At 33.9% G+C, this 16603-nt stretch overlaps 1 protein-coding gene across 1 annotated transcript; it reads left to right on the forward strand.

Annotated features, from left to right (window-relative positions):
* The first annotated feature begins 1069 nt into the window (after nt 1-1069).
* LOC124372501 (proteasome subunit beta type-3-like) lies at nt 1070-9600 on the forward strand. The gene is made up of 5 exons (XM_046830902.1): nt 1070-1233; nt 6485-6601; nt 7406-7581; nt 7971-8243; nt 9489-9600. Exons 1-5 carry the CDS (start codon nt 1231-1233, stop codon nt 9535-9537), a joined length of 618 nt encoding a protein of 205 aa, XP_046686858.1. The 5' UTR covers nt 1070-1230; the 3' UTR covers nt 9538-9600.
* The last annotated feature ends 7003 nt before the right edge of the window (nt 9601-16603 follow it).

Consider the following 16603-nt stretch of genomic DNA (forward strand, 5'->3'; position numbering starts at 1 on the left):
ATTTGTTGTTATTTTCCTGTTTGATATACAAGATCTTTCCCAAGTTGTTCCCCCTCTCTATTGTGATAAAATAGCTATCATAACTACACTATTGATGTTAAGTGGTAGAGAGGACTTTAGAGGCCTGACTTCTCCTCTAATAACACATTATTTATTTTATTTCACTATGACTTAAATGAAGCAGCAATTATTACAAACAGTATTAAAACTTGGACAAAATGGTTTAAGATTTGGGGACTCACTCTAAATCCAACAAATGTAAGACTAAGGTAGTTTCTTTGAGGAAGTACGTTACGCTTCCGGAAATCGGTGATATATGACGCCTTAATTTCATGGAATGTTTATAATCGAGGAATGAAGTATTTAGTTGTGTATCTTGACGATATATTAACATGGAAATTACATACGAATACAAAATTAACATAAGATTATGCCCGTTTATATCTTATATTTTCTTTACTTAACAGGAGTTCTTCTTTAAAGCATGCTTGCACACTAATGGTTTAAATAGATACACTGAAGCCCCTAATAATGTATGCCTGTTCAGTTTGGGGAGTACGAATTTCTTCTGGTAAGATGAACATTAAAAATTTTCAAAATACTATGTAGGTATTGCAGTTATTTGTCCATGGTATATTCGAAATACTCCATGAAAAGTTAGAATTCAATTCGGGAGTTTATTGATAGAACATCTTCAATTTTGTTTTGGTTAATTTACACCGTGTTCTTGCAGCAATTATACTCCATAACGGAGAACCAACTTGAGGACTACGTCTAGATCTTAGACTTCCTCAAAACGTACTAGACTTATTGGGGGGCATTTCCTAAGAAAGATCATGTTTACTTCAATTTAAAATGAAAGTATTTTCGAACGAAGCAACCTGAATAATGTTCTTTCTTACATGTTAATTTATTTCTTGCCTTTTAGTATGTTCTGTGTATAATCTATTAACTATGATTCACAATAAAGAATGTTACAAAAAATAGATGCTTTAGCTAACATTGTCATCGCTTTCTTAATCGCTGATTCCCTGTCTCATCGTTTCGTTTCTGTTTGTCATGTTGTAGGCTACTCTAGTTTATACTCCTCCAGAGTGGCAGAGACTGTGGCTTACAATTTGATTGTTAATTTGTCTAGGGATTATTAGGTTAGGATCAGTGACTTGTATTTTACACTTTTGATTACAAGCGAAATACCGGAGGTAGCCTAATTCTTTAAATTAAGCAACTATGGTGAGTTAATTTAAATTTCATTGTCTGTGTACAATAATATTAGTTCCAACCATAAAGTGGAAATGTGAATGGTACTGCATAATTGGAATAATGCATATTTTATTTGTTTGGTATTTATGAAACAATTGGCAGTTGTGGAAAATTAACATTTTTTGTATTCTCATACTAAAGTTAAATTATTTGCTAAAACTACGTAATAGAATGTGTTATCAGAACTGCCCAAAATATAGAAGAAATGGTACTTTGGTATTATATTTAGAGCACTCTGTCCCTAAGTAATATTTGTTAGCCTACTATGCAATTTAAGTTGGTAAATACATACATACTATAAATAGATAAAGTTAACCTGTAGGAACAACTTGCACGAGCGGTGAAATCATCTGAGCTTGAATTTAGGTACTATCTCGAGCGGGGTGTGATCTGAGCTTGAATTTAGATACTATCTCGAGGGGTGATTTTGTTTTGCCTGAAATGTGGGGCCACTGATGATTGTTTAACTTTTCGAACGTCAGAGCATGGATGATCTGGCCTGTGATCTAAGGTCAGGAAAGTACCGATTTGGAAATGCCACGGTAGGCCTACTTTAGGCCACTATTTTGCAAGAGATTTTCGTACTTTGGTGATCTGAGAAAGTACATTATTAGAAAGAACGATATTTATTTACATTAGTGTGACCATGGAAAATGGACTTTTTTCATGGGTTGGGCATTTATAGGTAGCCAAGTATTGTTATCACAGGTGCATATGAACTGGGGGGAAAGTATATTATTGTATTATATTGATGCCTTTCGGACATTATTGCGTTAAGGAGCAGGGGAATCACGTGATCTGGGATTCGACTTTTGCAAGCTCGAGTTAATTTTTTTTCTAAAAGAGCAAGCAGTGCGCTGTACTGCGCAACGGGCAGGCATCGTTGACAGGATTAACGTATACTCGTCTTTACGAATTGCTTCCACGTGAGATATCGAACATCCAACACAAAGGTGAGCCATTACCACTACTGAACTAGGAGGTTAAGAATAGACGCGGAGGAACAACAGTAGTTCAAAATGGCGTCCCTTCTTTATTTGAGAAGGCGCGGAGTAATATCAAACTGTCAAATGTATGGATAGTGTTGCCAGAGGTACGATAATTATTGTAAAGGTAGGATAATTTCATTGATTTTATGCGCCGGTAAGATACACAATGGGTAGTTATTATCGTACCATGAAAGATTTTTGACAAATTTATACAAGTAACAAACCAAAAGTTAATTATAACATAATTTATTATACAAACATAACATACTTTTTCATTAAGTGTGTTTGATACGATTATTTTATATGAAAGTACGATAATTTCTCGTTGTTGGAATGATAATCGGTTTTTAAAATCTGGCTATACTGAGTTTGAGCAGACGTGGAGTTATAGGAAACTGTCAAAAACGGAGTTTTCAGAGGATTTAAAAAAATCGTAGCTCCTTTGATTTTCGTTGCCGACGAATTTTTTCTTCAATATTGTTTTCAGGAAAAAATGAACATACCTTTCCATGGTCACGTTAATGTAAATTGATATCGAAAGAACAGATTTTATTTGGCCTGCTGTAAAAATTACAAGTCATTAGGCTATATTGATTGGTTCTTGTTTTTTAGCTCACAAAAGGAAGCGATGTAGAAAGCCGCTCTGTCCCTTAACTAAACAATTCTTATGGAGTTAGTTTTATGAATCAATATTTTGTATTAACCCTTTTTAGCCGGAAGAAAAAATTATTGTCTGTTAAAACTGCTCCCTTAAAAATGTCTCATAAAACTGCTGTAAGCACACTGCTTTATTTTTTTATGTTTTTGTATAACAGATTATTGTTTCATCTCAGATTAAAGATTAAAATAATGTAAGATAATCATTACTCAGGGCGTTGTAATGTTTCTGGTACCAAAATTTACAGAATTAAATTCTCTTAACTAAATAGAACTGTAAAAGTTATTAAAGCAATGTAATAATTTGTACTCATGTTTTTTGTGGTTATAGGTATTTTAATTGTTAAAAACTAACTTAAAACCCTTAAAAATTCAAGAAATAATAAGCTTTACAAAAAATTTACCTAAATATTTCAATTCTGTAATTATTAAGCTATAACATAATAACATTTCATACCCTTAAGAGAAGAAATTATAATTTTATAATAAAACAAAATAAAATTGTTATGTGACAATTTTTGAGAAAATGTAAACAAATACTGGTAATTCTAAGCAATATATATGGGTCAACCTCGATTTTTCTCATATTACAATATAATGTTCCAATAGTCAATTAGAAAAGGAAATGACTAGAATTTCTTGCCGGAAAGCAGTTATAGGGAGCAGGCAACGCATATTACAATATAATGTTTCCAATAGTCAATTAGAAAAGGAAATGACTAGAATTTCTTGCTGGAAAGCAGTTATAGGGATCAGGCAACCGCGAGAATTACCTATTAGTGATCGGGGGCACTGACGTGATCTGGGCTTCAAATTTGGAACTACTCGAGTTAATTTTTTTTTTTCTAAAAGAGCAAGCAGCGCGAAGCGCTGCGCAGCGGGCAAGCATCGTGCGTGATCTTCGTATATACTGAATTGATTCAGGCCAAAGGAATGACACAGATTCCTTTACCAGATTTTTACGGAGATTTTGTATTGGGCGGATTATATTGGTTTACTTTGCTTTCCAGCATGTAATTATGTGTTTAAAATTGTTTTACATACATTACCTACATTATATTGTAATATGTAATAACAATTTATCAGAAATTTTTAATAAAAAAAAAGGATCACGCACGATGCCTGCCCGCTGCGCAGCGCTTCGCGCTGCTTGCTCTTTTAGAAAAAAAATTAACTCGAGTAGTTCCAAATTTGAAGCCCAGATCACGTCAGTGCCCCTGATCACTAATAGGTAACTCTAAGCAATATATGACCGTCTGGCGGTTGCCTGTTCCCTATAACTGCTTTCCAGCAAGAAATTCTAGTCATTTCCTTTTCTAATTGACTATTGGAACATTATATTGTAATATGAGTTGCCTGCTCCCTATAACTGCTTTCCGGCAAGAAATTCTAGTCATTTCCTTTTCTAATTGACTATTGGAACATTATATTTTAATATGAGAAAAATCGAGGTTGACCCATATATTGCTTAGAATTACCCAAATACTAATCTCTCACGGATCAATCCATATGAAGTGATCCAATAAAAATTAAATTGGTTGCTTGACTGTTTTTAAATATTTTCATTTTTTTATGTTTGATTTTAATCAAACCAAGTACCGGTAATGTGTAAGTTATGTTGTTTTAAAAGTATTTTTATTTGCAGAATAAATTTAATACATTGATATAATCATATTTTAATACATTGATGGGGTACACTATAGCAGCTATAATGACAATTAACACTCAGATAAAAAAATAATGCTATGTTTACTATGGCTTGTTCTGGAAATATAGAAATATTACTTATTTGGCTAAGAGATTTCAGTACTTTCCAGCCACAACTGGATAAGAATTAAATGTTATAGCTTCGCATAGAGTGGGCCACACATAGTGGCCTGACTAACTGAATAGCAAAACGGTGAGGGTCACTAAGTCTGGCCCATGGAGCTGAGCGACAGGATGTGGCCATAAATCAATGACCTGAGGCAGAGAACACCCATGGCCACCATTGTGGTCAGACGATATGAGAGCCCAATCATATGAATGTAATGCTGATCCAAAAAGGTTAAACTAGCTCTTAACCTCTTGTGCCAGTCTGTAATGACTATAATTTCCTGGTTGCCCTCAGCTGCTTTAATTGAGGCAACCAGAGCCATATGACACCATAGGTTTTATAACTACCTGATATAGCCTGACAATAAGTTCATGCTTGAGGCCCCAAGTCTTTGAGAAAAGCCTCTTACAGGCCCCAAGTGCTCCAGTAATTTTTTTAATGTTACCATTTCTAGATGTTGATGGTACTTTGGGATTATACTGACCACACACCCAGACATGAATAGTTATTTGACATTTTGCTTCTACTGATGACTAGATTAGCATAGAACAATATTTCGTCAATATAAAACAGGAATTGTCTTATCGCAAACCCCTCCCAATCCTCAGACAGAGGTCAAAGTCGAGCGGTCTAGTAGACAATGTAATTGCAGAGTCTCGCCGCCCGTTCAGTTGGTGCGTCGCTTTGTTGTACTTCCATGTTTTACCCATACATTTCTCCAAACAAAAACTAAACTCTTTATTGAAAAAAACACACAAAACTTGTTTTTATTCTTGATCACACTCCGCCATCCAAAATGCGAGTGCCTCCTGCCGAAGCCCGCGCTGATGTCAACGAAAGAAAAACATCCCTCGAGATAGTACCTATCAGTAAAATATCAAATTCTAGAGGGGCTGATCAGAAATATAAATTAAATTGTAATGGAAAGGCAATTATGTACCGTGCAAAAAACTTAAATAATCATGTGATGCCGCGCGGCCTGCCGTAATCGGGATTCTTGAGAAAGATAAGATAACAGCGACAACAATACCGATCACAATACCTGGAAATGCTTGTTGATTGATGGAATGGTTAGTTCTGTTACTCAACTACATCATTTTATAACGTTCTAAGTTCATTGAAAAAAGTTAAAGCGCTGGGGGCATATAACGGAATCTGACCCCATTAACAATTGATAATCGTTGTAATTTTGTAATTAAAGAGTTGTTTTTTCATTCTATCATGTTTGTTTATATAAATTTATATTTTTGTGTTCTTCATACTGGTGTGGTCGGTATAATCCCAAAGTACCTTGATTCCAAGAAAGTTTCTGGTTCTCCATTACTCCCAAATATTCAACTTCCTTTGAATATTTTAATATAAATCCATTCACTACTTATTCTTCCAAACAAAGCTTTCTTCTATTGGTAAATAGAATCACTACATTTTTATCAGGGTTTATGCTGAGCCTTCTTTCTTACACAAGTTGTTTATAAAAGTTTTCTTTATCCAACTTCCTTTACAACGATAATTCATTCTGTGATCTTGTGCTAAACACCATGTCAATCGCAAAAGCTTGCAAGATTACACCCTCCCGCTCAGCTTCAATTAGAAGATCATCCATTACCATGGCACACAACAGTGGCAAGAAATTCCCCCCCTTGATTCTACATTTAAAGTTATGATTAAATATCTGTTGTGTAATAGAATTGTAGGCAATAGACCAACTTTGTTAGAAAAATAGTTTGAACTTTTCTATTCAATAAATTATTTGTTTCAGTCCATTTTTTCATATAATGGAGGGGCCGTAGTGGCCATGAAGGGGAAAAACTGTGTTGCTATCGCAGCAGATCGCCGCTTTGGTATTCAGTCCCAGACTATTGCTACTGATTTTGAGGTAAGTGAGTGAATTTATGCCTACCATTTACCACTTTGTATAAATTAACTTTCTTATACCTGTTTACTTAAATTACTAATGATTCTCAAATTAATACTTGCCAAATTTACATTGAGGAGTGTTATTCGTTTTCTGCAAACAGAAAGGATTAGTGTAGCAGACATTCATCAGAATATGCTGTGTTTATAGAAAAAACATTGAGTGATTGTGACTTGCGTCCTTTGGTATCCTTCAACCACCTACGTATTTCATCATTTACCTCTATGTAACTTTCTAGATATTCACGAAATGTTATAGCTGTAAATTGCTGATTATGATTAATTGCAACTGGTGCTCACATGTAATTAATTATGTTTGTTGTTTTTCTTGCAGCCGCAATTACAACTTAATTATTATTGTTTACTATTATATAGGAGATATTTTTATAACACATTTTATGATGATGACCAGGATTAGCTATTGTGTAGTCTAAACTTTACATAGTATGACTCCATTCTAAGGTGATTAAGTTGTGCCAAACTGCTACATCTTTTCTACTGCATTATATTTTGTATTAAATATTGAGTAATCAAAATATATTACATAAAATCCTCAACAGTTGTTGTAAAACAATTTAAAACAATATATTGCTTTAATGTAGTGCAAATGTTATTAAATTTGTTAAACTGAAATTAACCCAGTATTACACATAATATTTTGATGTCAAAAGTTTTAGAAGTTATTGAGTTACAATATGGGACAATGTAGATTATGGGATTTTTCAAAACACATTTTTTAATGTTAAATTTGAATATTGTTTTACAGAAAGTCTTCGAGATGGGTCCTCACCTGTATGTTGGCCTGCCAGGATTAGCAACCGATACTCAGACAGTAGAACAAAGACTCAAATTTAGGCTCAAGTTATATGAGCTTCGAGAAGGTCGCCGTATGAGTCCTACTGTCTTCGCTTCTATGTTGTCCAACCTTCTGTATGAGAAAAGGTAGCTCTAGGTTAAGACTGTGTTATAGTTCAATCATTAAATTCGTTAGCTCAAATTAGATTCTTTTAAATTGAATGCACCACAACAGGTATTGAACTTTTCTTACATTTATATTATCATAAATTAGTTCGGTCTTTGTGGCAGTATTTTTTGCTGAACTGCATTTCTCATGACTATTTTGTAGCTGAAATGAATAAATATTTTACTTTCACCCAATTCATCCCAGTAGTGTTAGTCATCTACAAATTATTAGATTTTGCCAGGGGATTGGCCCAGCAGCAGAATCAAACTAATAATCCTTTATTTATGTGGTTATAAGAAACCCGTCAGGAAGTTCAGTAGAGTCATGAGAGTGAAAGTTTGACAATAAATGAAATATTTAATTGCAGGTTTGGTCCCTACTTTGTGGAGCCAGTCGTGGCCGGACTGGACCCTAAGACAGGTGAGCCGTTTGTGTGCAGCCTGGATCTGATTGGCTGTGTCAGTACACCCGAGGATTTCTGTGTCGGAGGCACCAGCTCCGGTCAGCTGTTTGGCATGTGTGAGGTGTTGTGGCAGCCTGATCTTGAGCCTGATGACCTATTTGAAACCATCTCCCAGGCCTTGGTCAATGCTTTCGATAGAGATGCCTTTGCGGGTTGGGGAGCAGTTGTTCATATCATGTAAGTTTAGCTTTACTCAAATATTAGATACATATTTTTTGCACAATTTGAAGTTTAATGTAAGATCAAATATAAACTATCGAATATCATAACATGACTCCCAAAAAACTATTGTCTTCTTGGGTTATTTTAATTGATTTCTTGTGTTTGTCAATCATAAGTTATCAACGATTTCAGGACAATTTAGATACAAGATCTCATTTTGTTATAAGAACATAATATTGGGAGAAAAAGTATAACTACAAGTACTTATCTATCTTGAATGACAATGTTTTTTTAATTAATGTGATGACCTACAATCAATTCATGAAGTATATACTCGGCTGCAGTTAGTATTTATGTCTCAATTTGATCTCATTTGGGTACTGTCAATGATAGTTATCTGTTTACTTTGTTCTGACTTAACTCAATAAGGCCTGTACATGTTGTAACTGATCTGAGCTTCTCTATTACATTAAATTTTGATCCAAGTGTGCATTAATTTTGTTCCTGGCGATTGAATATGAACGAGTGGAATGAAGCTGGTAACATAAACATTATTTTGTAACAATGATATATAAAGTAATATTAATTGTGTATTCTAATATAATATTATATTAACAAATAAATATGGTATGAAATATAAAACCCAATTTTTTATCATCACAATATAAATTTATTAAGTAAATATTTTACAAATTTCATTTAACTAGAGTTCTGCACTGCTTTCAAGAGTCCATTTCAGACTGAAAGGAAATATTTTTGACCTCTTTTAACCCAAACAAGGAAAATACATATTGCTTTTCTATTTTAATTTGTGACTGAAGCTACTCCTGTTTTATTAACTGCTTGAAGCAGAGTTATGAACAGCACTATTATTTAATGTCATCATTACAGTTATAACAATTTTCTGATGCATTATTATTTTACACAAAACATATTATTCCCCCAATACTATTTGTATCAGTGGTTTTGATAAGCATTACCATTGATCACTTGTATAATAATTCTACAGTAACAGTGCTTTAAAATTTGTACTCTATTGCGTAATATTATAAAGTTTTTAAACCATGTTTCCAAATTTTTATTTATCCTTAGGTTTTGTGTGTAGTTTTATGCAGTACTCAGTTTAGTTTGAGTTCTGTTTCGAACAATCCAGAAACAGAAATGCATGCTATGTATGGCAGCATTTAGTGTGTTAAGTATATAAAATTAATTTGTTGATTAATTATCTATCATTCATTTATTGATGTATGTTTGTTCCAGAGAAAAAGACAAAGTCACTACACGGACAATCAAGACGCGAATGGATTAATCTTTTACAATGTGTATTTTGTTGTTCCCTTAACTATAAAGTAAATTAAAATTTGATATTTAATCGTAGTTTTTGTTTTATCACCGAAACCTGAGGAGAAAGTCTGAATGAATTGGAAGGAATCTTATGAGATGGTCTTTGAAATAATTTTTTTGTACAAGGGGATAGTTGTAAATAAAATTTCCTTTCCTAAAAAATAGACTTTGTTGATTGTCTTGACATTGTATAATGTATTAAAGCTTAAATATTTTACTAATTTATAACCAATCATGTTTGCAGATTACGATTTGTTGCATTGTTGAGAAAATAAATCATATATTTGCTTTGTTTAGTCTTCCTAGGGTGGTTCTGGATCATCCTTCTAAACTTTTTCAGTATGTTGAAGTATCTTTCAGATTTTATTATCGTCTTCTCAGAGGGCTTGAAAGTTGATCAACAATAACTCTTTCCCATCCTCAAAAAATTGTTGCCTTGCCTTCGCCAGAAGACTGATTATTTTTAACTTCTTTAGCGTCAGTAAAGTTGAATGGAACAAGAAGTAGCCTATAATAGTCAGCAACAGCTTATTTTTTTAGAGTAAAACAAAACAGTAATGTTTCCTCAACTTAAGCCTTATTCTGCCCGTCTTCATGGGCTACTGACTGGCCTGTCACTCCATAGAGAAATGGTATTGAGAAGTATAGACATGTTTGGAATAAATAAGAATTTGTCAACCTAGCACCTCACGGATATAAAGGCCAATTTACCATGAAGATTTCAAACATCTAGTAGACATAAGTTCATAGTGCAAAGTGCAATCCCAATCATCCATTCCATAATTCAAGTTTAATTCAAAGAGTGTAAAGTAGACGGTTTAGAGCACTTCCATTTCGCTAATTGACTTAATTTATGTAATTGCGTGGAGGTTCGTGTTTAACACAGATGAATGGTCCAAGATAGTTGGCTGTCATGTTATAAGCTTAAAAATCTAGGAGTTAGACAAGGGGATGGACGGTTCAACCTAGCCCTAGAAACAACCCTGCAAGAAATCAGAAATACAGATCCAAACATTAAAATAAGAACAAATATTTTATTATTTGTGAATGACATGTTAATAACAGCCAAAAATACAGAGGATTTTCATAATTAGTAATGATTGTGATTGCCCATATTAAAAATGGGACTGCAAAATAAACTAATCAAAAACCAAGTTTATCTAGTATAGAAAGAGGGAAAATGATGTTCAAGTAAATTACTAAAATCAAAAATACATAAAACTTGATGACTATACATTTTTTTAAATAATTTGTTTTAATATTTAATAATATCTCACCAACGAAAATTGCGAAGATATGGAAATTATACAAAATATATTAAATTTGGCTCACTATTGTTCAGCATGCCATAATTCGATGAATCCCATATAACAAATATTTGTATTTTTTTTAAATTATCAGACCATTGCTCTTATATGGATCTACAAACTGGATACTAAATAAGAAAGCTGAAAAACAATGGTTATTGAAAACAATATATTGAGAAATATGTACGGACCGATCTCCAACGATGGAGAATGGATAGACAAACACAATCAGGAATTGAGAGAACTGTATACTCATTCAGATATTACAGCTGAGGTGTGAAATAGTTGGATCAGATGGACAGGGCACATATTGAGGAAAGAGGATGGCACAATGATGAAGACGCCCTGGGAAGGTACAGCGACATCTGAAGGCAGTGTGTTGGAATAAACACAAACGGTTGTTTCACTGTCTGGGAAGACAGCAGTGCGCTTCACCACCAAGACCAATGTGTCGTCCAAGCAATGCTTAGACAGTAGAGGCACCACCTTGCTACTATGAGCCAATCCCTGGTGAAAGCCATACTTGAGGTGCACTGGAATGTTAATTTTTTATTAGAACAAAACAAGTATAAAGCTGTTTGCAAATTAGTTGTTGGTTTAATCAGGTAGAAGGGGCAGAGCTCCAGGATCAAAACATTTTTGACGTGACAACGTCTTAAATTAGGTTGCGGCTCGGAGTCACTCATGAAAAAGTGTAACGCCCGGTAACGTTACGATGCCCGTCCAGTGGGTCCGCCGCACGGGATAAAGCAGATAACTGTGGGTCCGCCGCACGGGATAAAGCAGATGACTATGTTTATTCGTGAAAATGTGGAGTGCTTAGATTCGTCATTTACAACAACTACAACAATAAAGGTAAATAATTGTACACTGATATTTCATTATCGTAAACTATGATTGTGATTGATTTATTTATTATTATTTCAACGGCATCCGCCAAATATACAATAATTTCACAACATTTTCATGCAACTTAAATATAACATCAACAAAATAAATAACAACTAATTAAATTACAGAAAGTAGTGATTATGCAGTGGAATAATAAATAAGTATTAAGATTTGTGAAATAATGTTACAATAGTGAAAAATCACAAACATCATCTCCAACTGATATTAAGGGGAAAAAAAAACTCTATCACTCATTACTGTTGCAGTCTCTTTTTAAGGTATGCGATGCTGTCATAAAACATATCACCATCGGAAGGATTGATATAAAAAAAATGATTGATTAATTGTTAGATTGACACAAAAGTTGAGAAACTGAGTTTATAGGTTATGTCATACTATTGACAAATGTTGATAGTGTTAAGTAAATTATTAGTTTAAATCACTCTGCAATCAATCGTAATTCAGTCGATTGAGAAGAAACAGCGCGTATTGCTAGTCAAACATTTAAAATAACAAATTATAACCTCTAACCTGTCATAACAGTGCGACCAAACAAACGAACTAAACCGACCAATCACCACGCGCGGAGTTAGAATTTAACTGTGTTTAGCAAGAATTTCAAATTCCAATTTTAGTAAATGTTTTATTCAACTTTACCATTTACAATAACAAATTTTAATTAATTTCAAATTATGTACAATGTTTTAGTAAACAAAATATATTTCTATAGTTAAAATTTGTGCAATTCTTATTTTCATTCAATTCCTTGTTCCTATTGTGCAATTTAATAATATTCATATCAATAAATATTCTACCGAGAAAAAGACGTTGTCACGTAAAATCTTCGCCCGTAAAACCGACTTTACAGGCAACCATAATTTTTTTTTTCATGACAATACAACCATTGAGACATTGTTAAATAGATCTTAATGAACATTCAATGCGATAAATGTTTATCCGGATGAGATTTCAGTGCCACTTTTGAGACAGTAAGGTGAAACCTTGGGATAGAAACCATTCATAAACAATTACACTAAATGCTTTGGATATTAGTACAAACTGACATACATTTTTAATGTAACTAAAGATATCTTTTAACCATCTTTGGACCCAAGGAAGCAGATCCGTTGTTGTAGGCAGGAGAGCTGTAGTAAAACCGTTTATACAAATCTACTATAGACCCTTGTAGTTGAGTGCATTTTAGCCAAAATTAGCACAAACGTTCTCTATGATAAATGTTCATCAGGTGTGGTGTCTTTTGAGATAAGGGAGTTTAACCCAAGGGCCAAAATTATGATATATGTTCATATTCTTTTAGGATAAGAATATGAAGATACCCCTTATTGCACTTAGTCCTAAAACGGACTTTTACACTGTATCTGGAGTCACAGGACATTCAGGATAGGTAAGATCTGGAGCAGGAGTTGCTTCCAGTCGATTTTCCATTAAGAGGGATAATGAACATTATCCCTAGGAAGTGACTTTTAACCTAGGAAGAAGTGGAGACTAGGAAGAGTTCTGTTCCAGTCAAAGAAGACAGGGGACTGGATTATTCCCTCATTGTAGGCTTGAAAAAGCCCCATCGACTCCACAGTAAAATACACCTATCATCTGTTCTTTACACCCCAATATCTTCACATTTGTGCTTAGTAATGTGTCACTCCTAGACACCCATTAGGTTTTCCAGATTTAAGTGCTATATTGACTTCGGCTTCACCCAGTATAAGCTATACTGGTACTATATAAACCAGCCAGCTACAACCCTTCTGTGGTTATTGTATATGCAATAAAATTACTCTTAAACACCTAGTGGTTGGCTAGATGTTTACCAAAACTAGCATGAATGTTTTACTGAACAAACGATAACCAAAAATAGTTCCTAATCAGCTTTGGGGCCAAGGTGGCAGGTATATATATATATATATATATATATATATATATATATATATATATATATATATATATATATTTGATTCATTGTTTAACGAACATTTTTATGAATGTTCTATGTAATAAATCTTAGTACAAAACGGTTTTCTTCTAATGTTGAAGCAAGAGAGTGGAGTTCCAGAGTAGAACTTGGTTACTGCACAATAATCGCATAACTTTTGAGTACGACAAACAACGATTTTATATACAACTCTCAAAGCCATGTTAATGGAAGGTACTACCCAGAATTCAAGACAAGATTATAGATAAAGATAAGAAGGAGGATTAGAAGGTTAGATAGGAAGTAATTTAAAGGTCAGAATTTTGCAGATGCTATATTTAAGGAACATTATAAGCAAGAAGCAACCATTTGACAAATGATATACAGAGGTCAAGAACTTTATGAGGACTGAAAGTTCTCAGTGTGCGGGAGTTGCCAGACTCTGAAGCTACACGAAGCTGGAAGTTGCCAGAGGACAGTACCTGCCAGAGGTTGAGAACTGCTAAAGATCAGAAGCTTCCAGGTCCGGGATCTGCAGGAGGCCGGAGAATTTAATTATGGAACAGTCTAAGAGAACGTAACGCATAAAACGATAAAATTGGTTGTCACGAAGCGTGGTTTCGTTTTAAACAGTTGCAGAGAAAATAAACAATTATAATCAATCAATCAAAGTTTAATATTAAACATGGTATATTGAGTAACCTCTGATAATAATAAAAAATACTTATTTTTAAGTATTTTATAAAAAAAAATCATTCATGAAAATGAGGTCATAACTGGAAAATTAAAATGGATTACAACAATACACTAAAAATAGGGATGGTAGCACTTTCTAAATGGCTTTACAGAACAGAACTAGTCTTACCGATTTACCGAGCAAACTTTGCCACGTAGTACCCATAAGGATTCAGGACATATTCTCTTTTAAAGTCAAACCTGGAATCTGCCGAAGACCAAAATCTGCCAGATACTATGAGCCACCAGAGGCTGAGGTCTGCTAGAGCCCAGGAGAACCCAAAAGCCAGGAGCTGCTAAAGGCTGAGAGACCTCAAAGATTGGGACTTGCCAGAGGCTGAAACCTCCTAGTCTCGGATCAGGCAGGGTGCTGGTAGAGGACGGGGGCTGCTGAAAGCCATGAGCTGACAGAGGCGAGGAGCTAAAGGAGGCCGAGACCTGAAAGAGGATATGATCTTCCGTAGGATTGGAACTCCATAAGGCCGTTAACTGCTTCAAATCGAGACCAGATAGAGGAAATAGAACTAGCTCGCATTACTGAACCAAATCTCTACTACTCAATCCCCATATGGATACAAGATCTATTGTCTTTTAAAATCAAAAACAATGTTAGTGTTTGTGAAGTAGTAATTGTTAGTATTTCTCCCCGTAAAATACAATACTGTTATAGGGAAATATGGAAGAAAATGATGAAGTAGGCTTTGAAGTAGTTGTAGTTGGGGTAAGAATAAAGAACGCTTACATTCCTTCCAGGCCGTATTTCAAGTTATCTGCCGCCCTTTGTTTCTTTCATAGCCAAAGTTGTATTAAAAACGTGATAGTTATAAAACAATATTATAAGTTGAAACCAATTTAATCTTGTTATCTTTTATCAACAATAATAATGCATTTTAATGTACCAACACTGTAATATAATTATTTGAGATGAAATAAGAACATTTCACAATAAGAAACCAACTAATATATTAGAGTCGTACATATGCAAGCTGGCAAGTAAAATGTACATATTTATTCAGGAAAAAACAAAACAGAACTTTGTATCATTTGTCTCTCTATATTAATCAAATAATGTTTCTTCTCGATTTAGAGACTTAGAATGAATTGAGAAGATCTTCGAAAGTTAATATCTTGGTCATCTCAGACTCGATGGTTAAAACAGCCACACCAACTAAACGTGATTTAGTTTTCATTGATCTCGTGTAGATTTTTATCACAAAATGATCTTTCTGCTGAACAGTTTGTTGTAAGGATATTCAAAAAGAAGTTTCAGTGTTATTTCAACATAGGGGTATACATCTTAAACTTCGTTACATGTCTTGTACATATATAGAGATCAAACTACATTTTGGACGATCTTGCTCTTTAAGTTCTTTTGAGAAACAAAATAAGTAAAAACATTCTACAGATGAATCTCCTATTGAATAGAGACCTTGTTATAAAAACTGCATATTGTTTTACAGTAGTCAGTGTCTTTTTATACGAGTCTTCTTTTTCGCTAAAATGAAAAATAAAAAAGTCGAGCTCAGCTTATCGCAGTTTTCTCTTTTCCATTTCATTATAATGTATCTAATATTACATAAAAAGTGTTTACTTTAAAGTTCTCCCTGCCTAAAAGTTTTCTTCTCCAGTATCGCTAGGTTGGAGCTTTCGTGGCCTCTTTTTTGACTTCACATTCATATATACATATTTCCAACTTTTGCAGAGATCCATTTTCATGAACACTGAACTCTTTTCTTATGCTACTAATATACTTTGATAATGATCCATACATTAGTGCTACTGTTAACAAGTCGGTTTTAGATAGTCACAGCTTTTTACAAGTAATATTAAATCTATTGAGTAGACTCCCCAAAGAATTTACAAACATGCAGTTTCTAATACGTATTTAAAGCTTGCAAAGGTAGCTACCGACTTCAATTCGTGTGGTTGCCTTTTCTGTTTCGCCATTGAAAATAATGTTGAGTGCCTCCATTACTTCTTTCCAATCTTCATTCAATGTTTTGTAAGCGTCATCTCGCTGACCAACGTCAGTTTGATATATTATTTATGTTTAAGTTGTTTTTCTCTATCCGCGTATCAACGGAAACTACACTACTTGTTCCACCTTATACAGTGCAGACTACAATTGACAGTCTAACTTCCTAATATTTTCTATGGAACAGTGCAGT

Source organism: Homalodisca vitripennis, unplaced genomic scaffold (genome assembly GCF_021130785.1).
Source record: "Homalodisca vitripennis isolate AUS2020 unplaced genomic scaffold, UT_GWSS_2.1 ScUCBcl_3331;HRSCAF=8805, whole genome shotgun sequence".
Classification (NCBI taxonomy): domain Eukaryota; kingdom Metazoa; phylum Arthropoda; class Insecta; order Hemiptera; family Cicadellidae; genus Homalodisca; species Homalodisca vitripennis.

What these genes read in the sequence shown, in the direction of transcription:
- LOC124372501 (XM_046830902.1), top strand. An exon ending in AACCTTCTGTATGAGAAAAG is followed by an intron (nt 7,582 to 7,970) that starts GTAGCTCTAGGT and finishes ATTTAATTGCAG; the next exon opens with GTTTGGTCCCTACTTTGTGG. An exon ending in GGAGCAGTTGTTCATATCAT is followed by an intron (nt 8,244 to 9,488) that starts GTAAGTTTAGCT and finishes TGTTTGTTCCAG; the next exon opens with AGAAAAAGACAAAGTCACTA.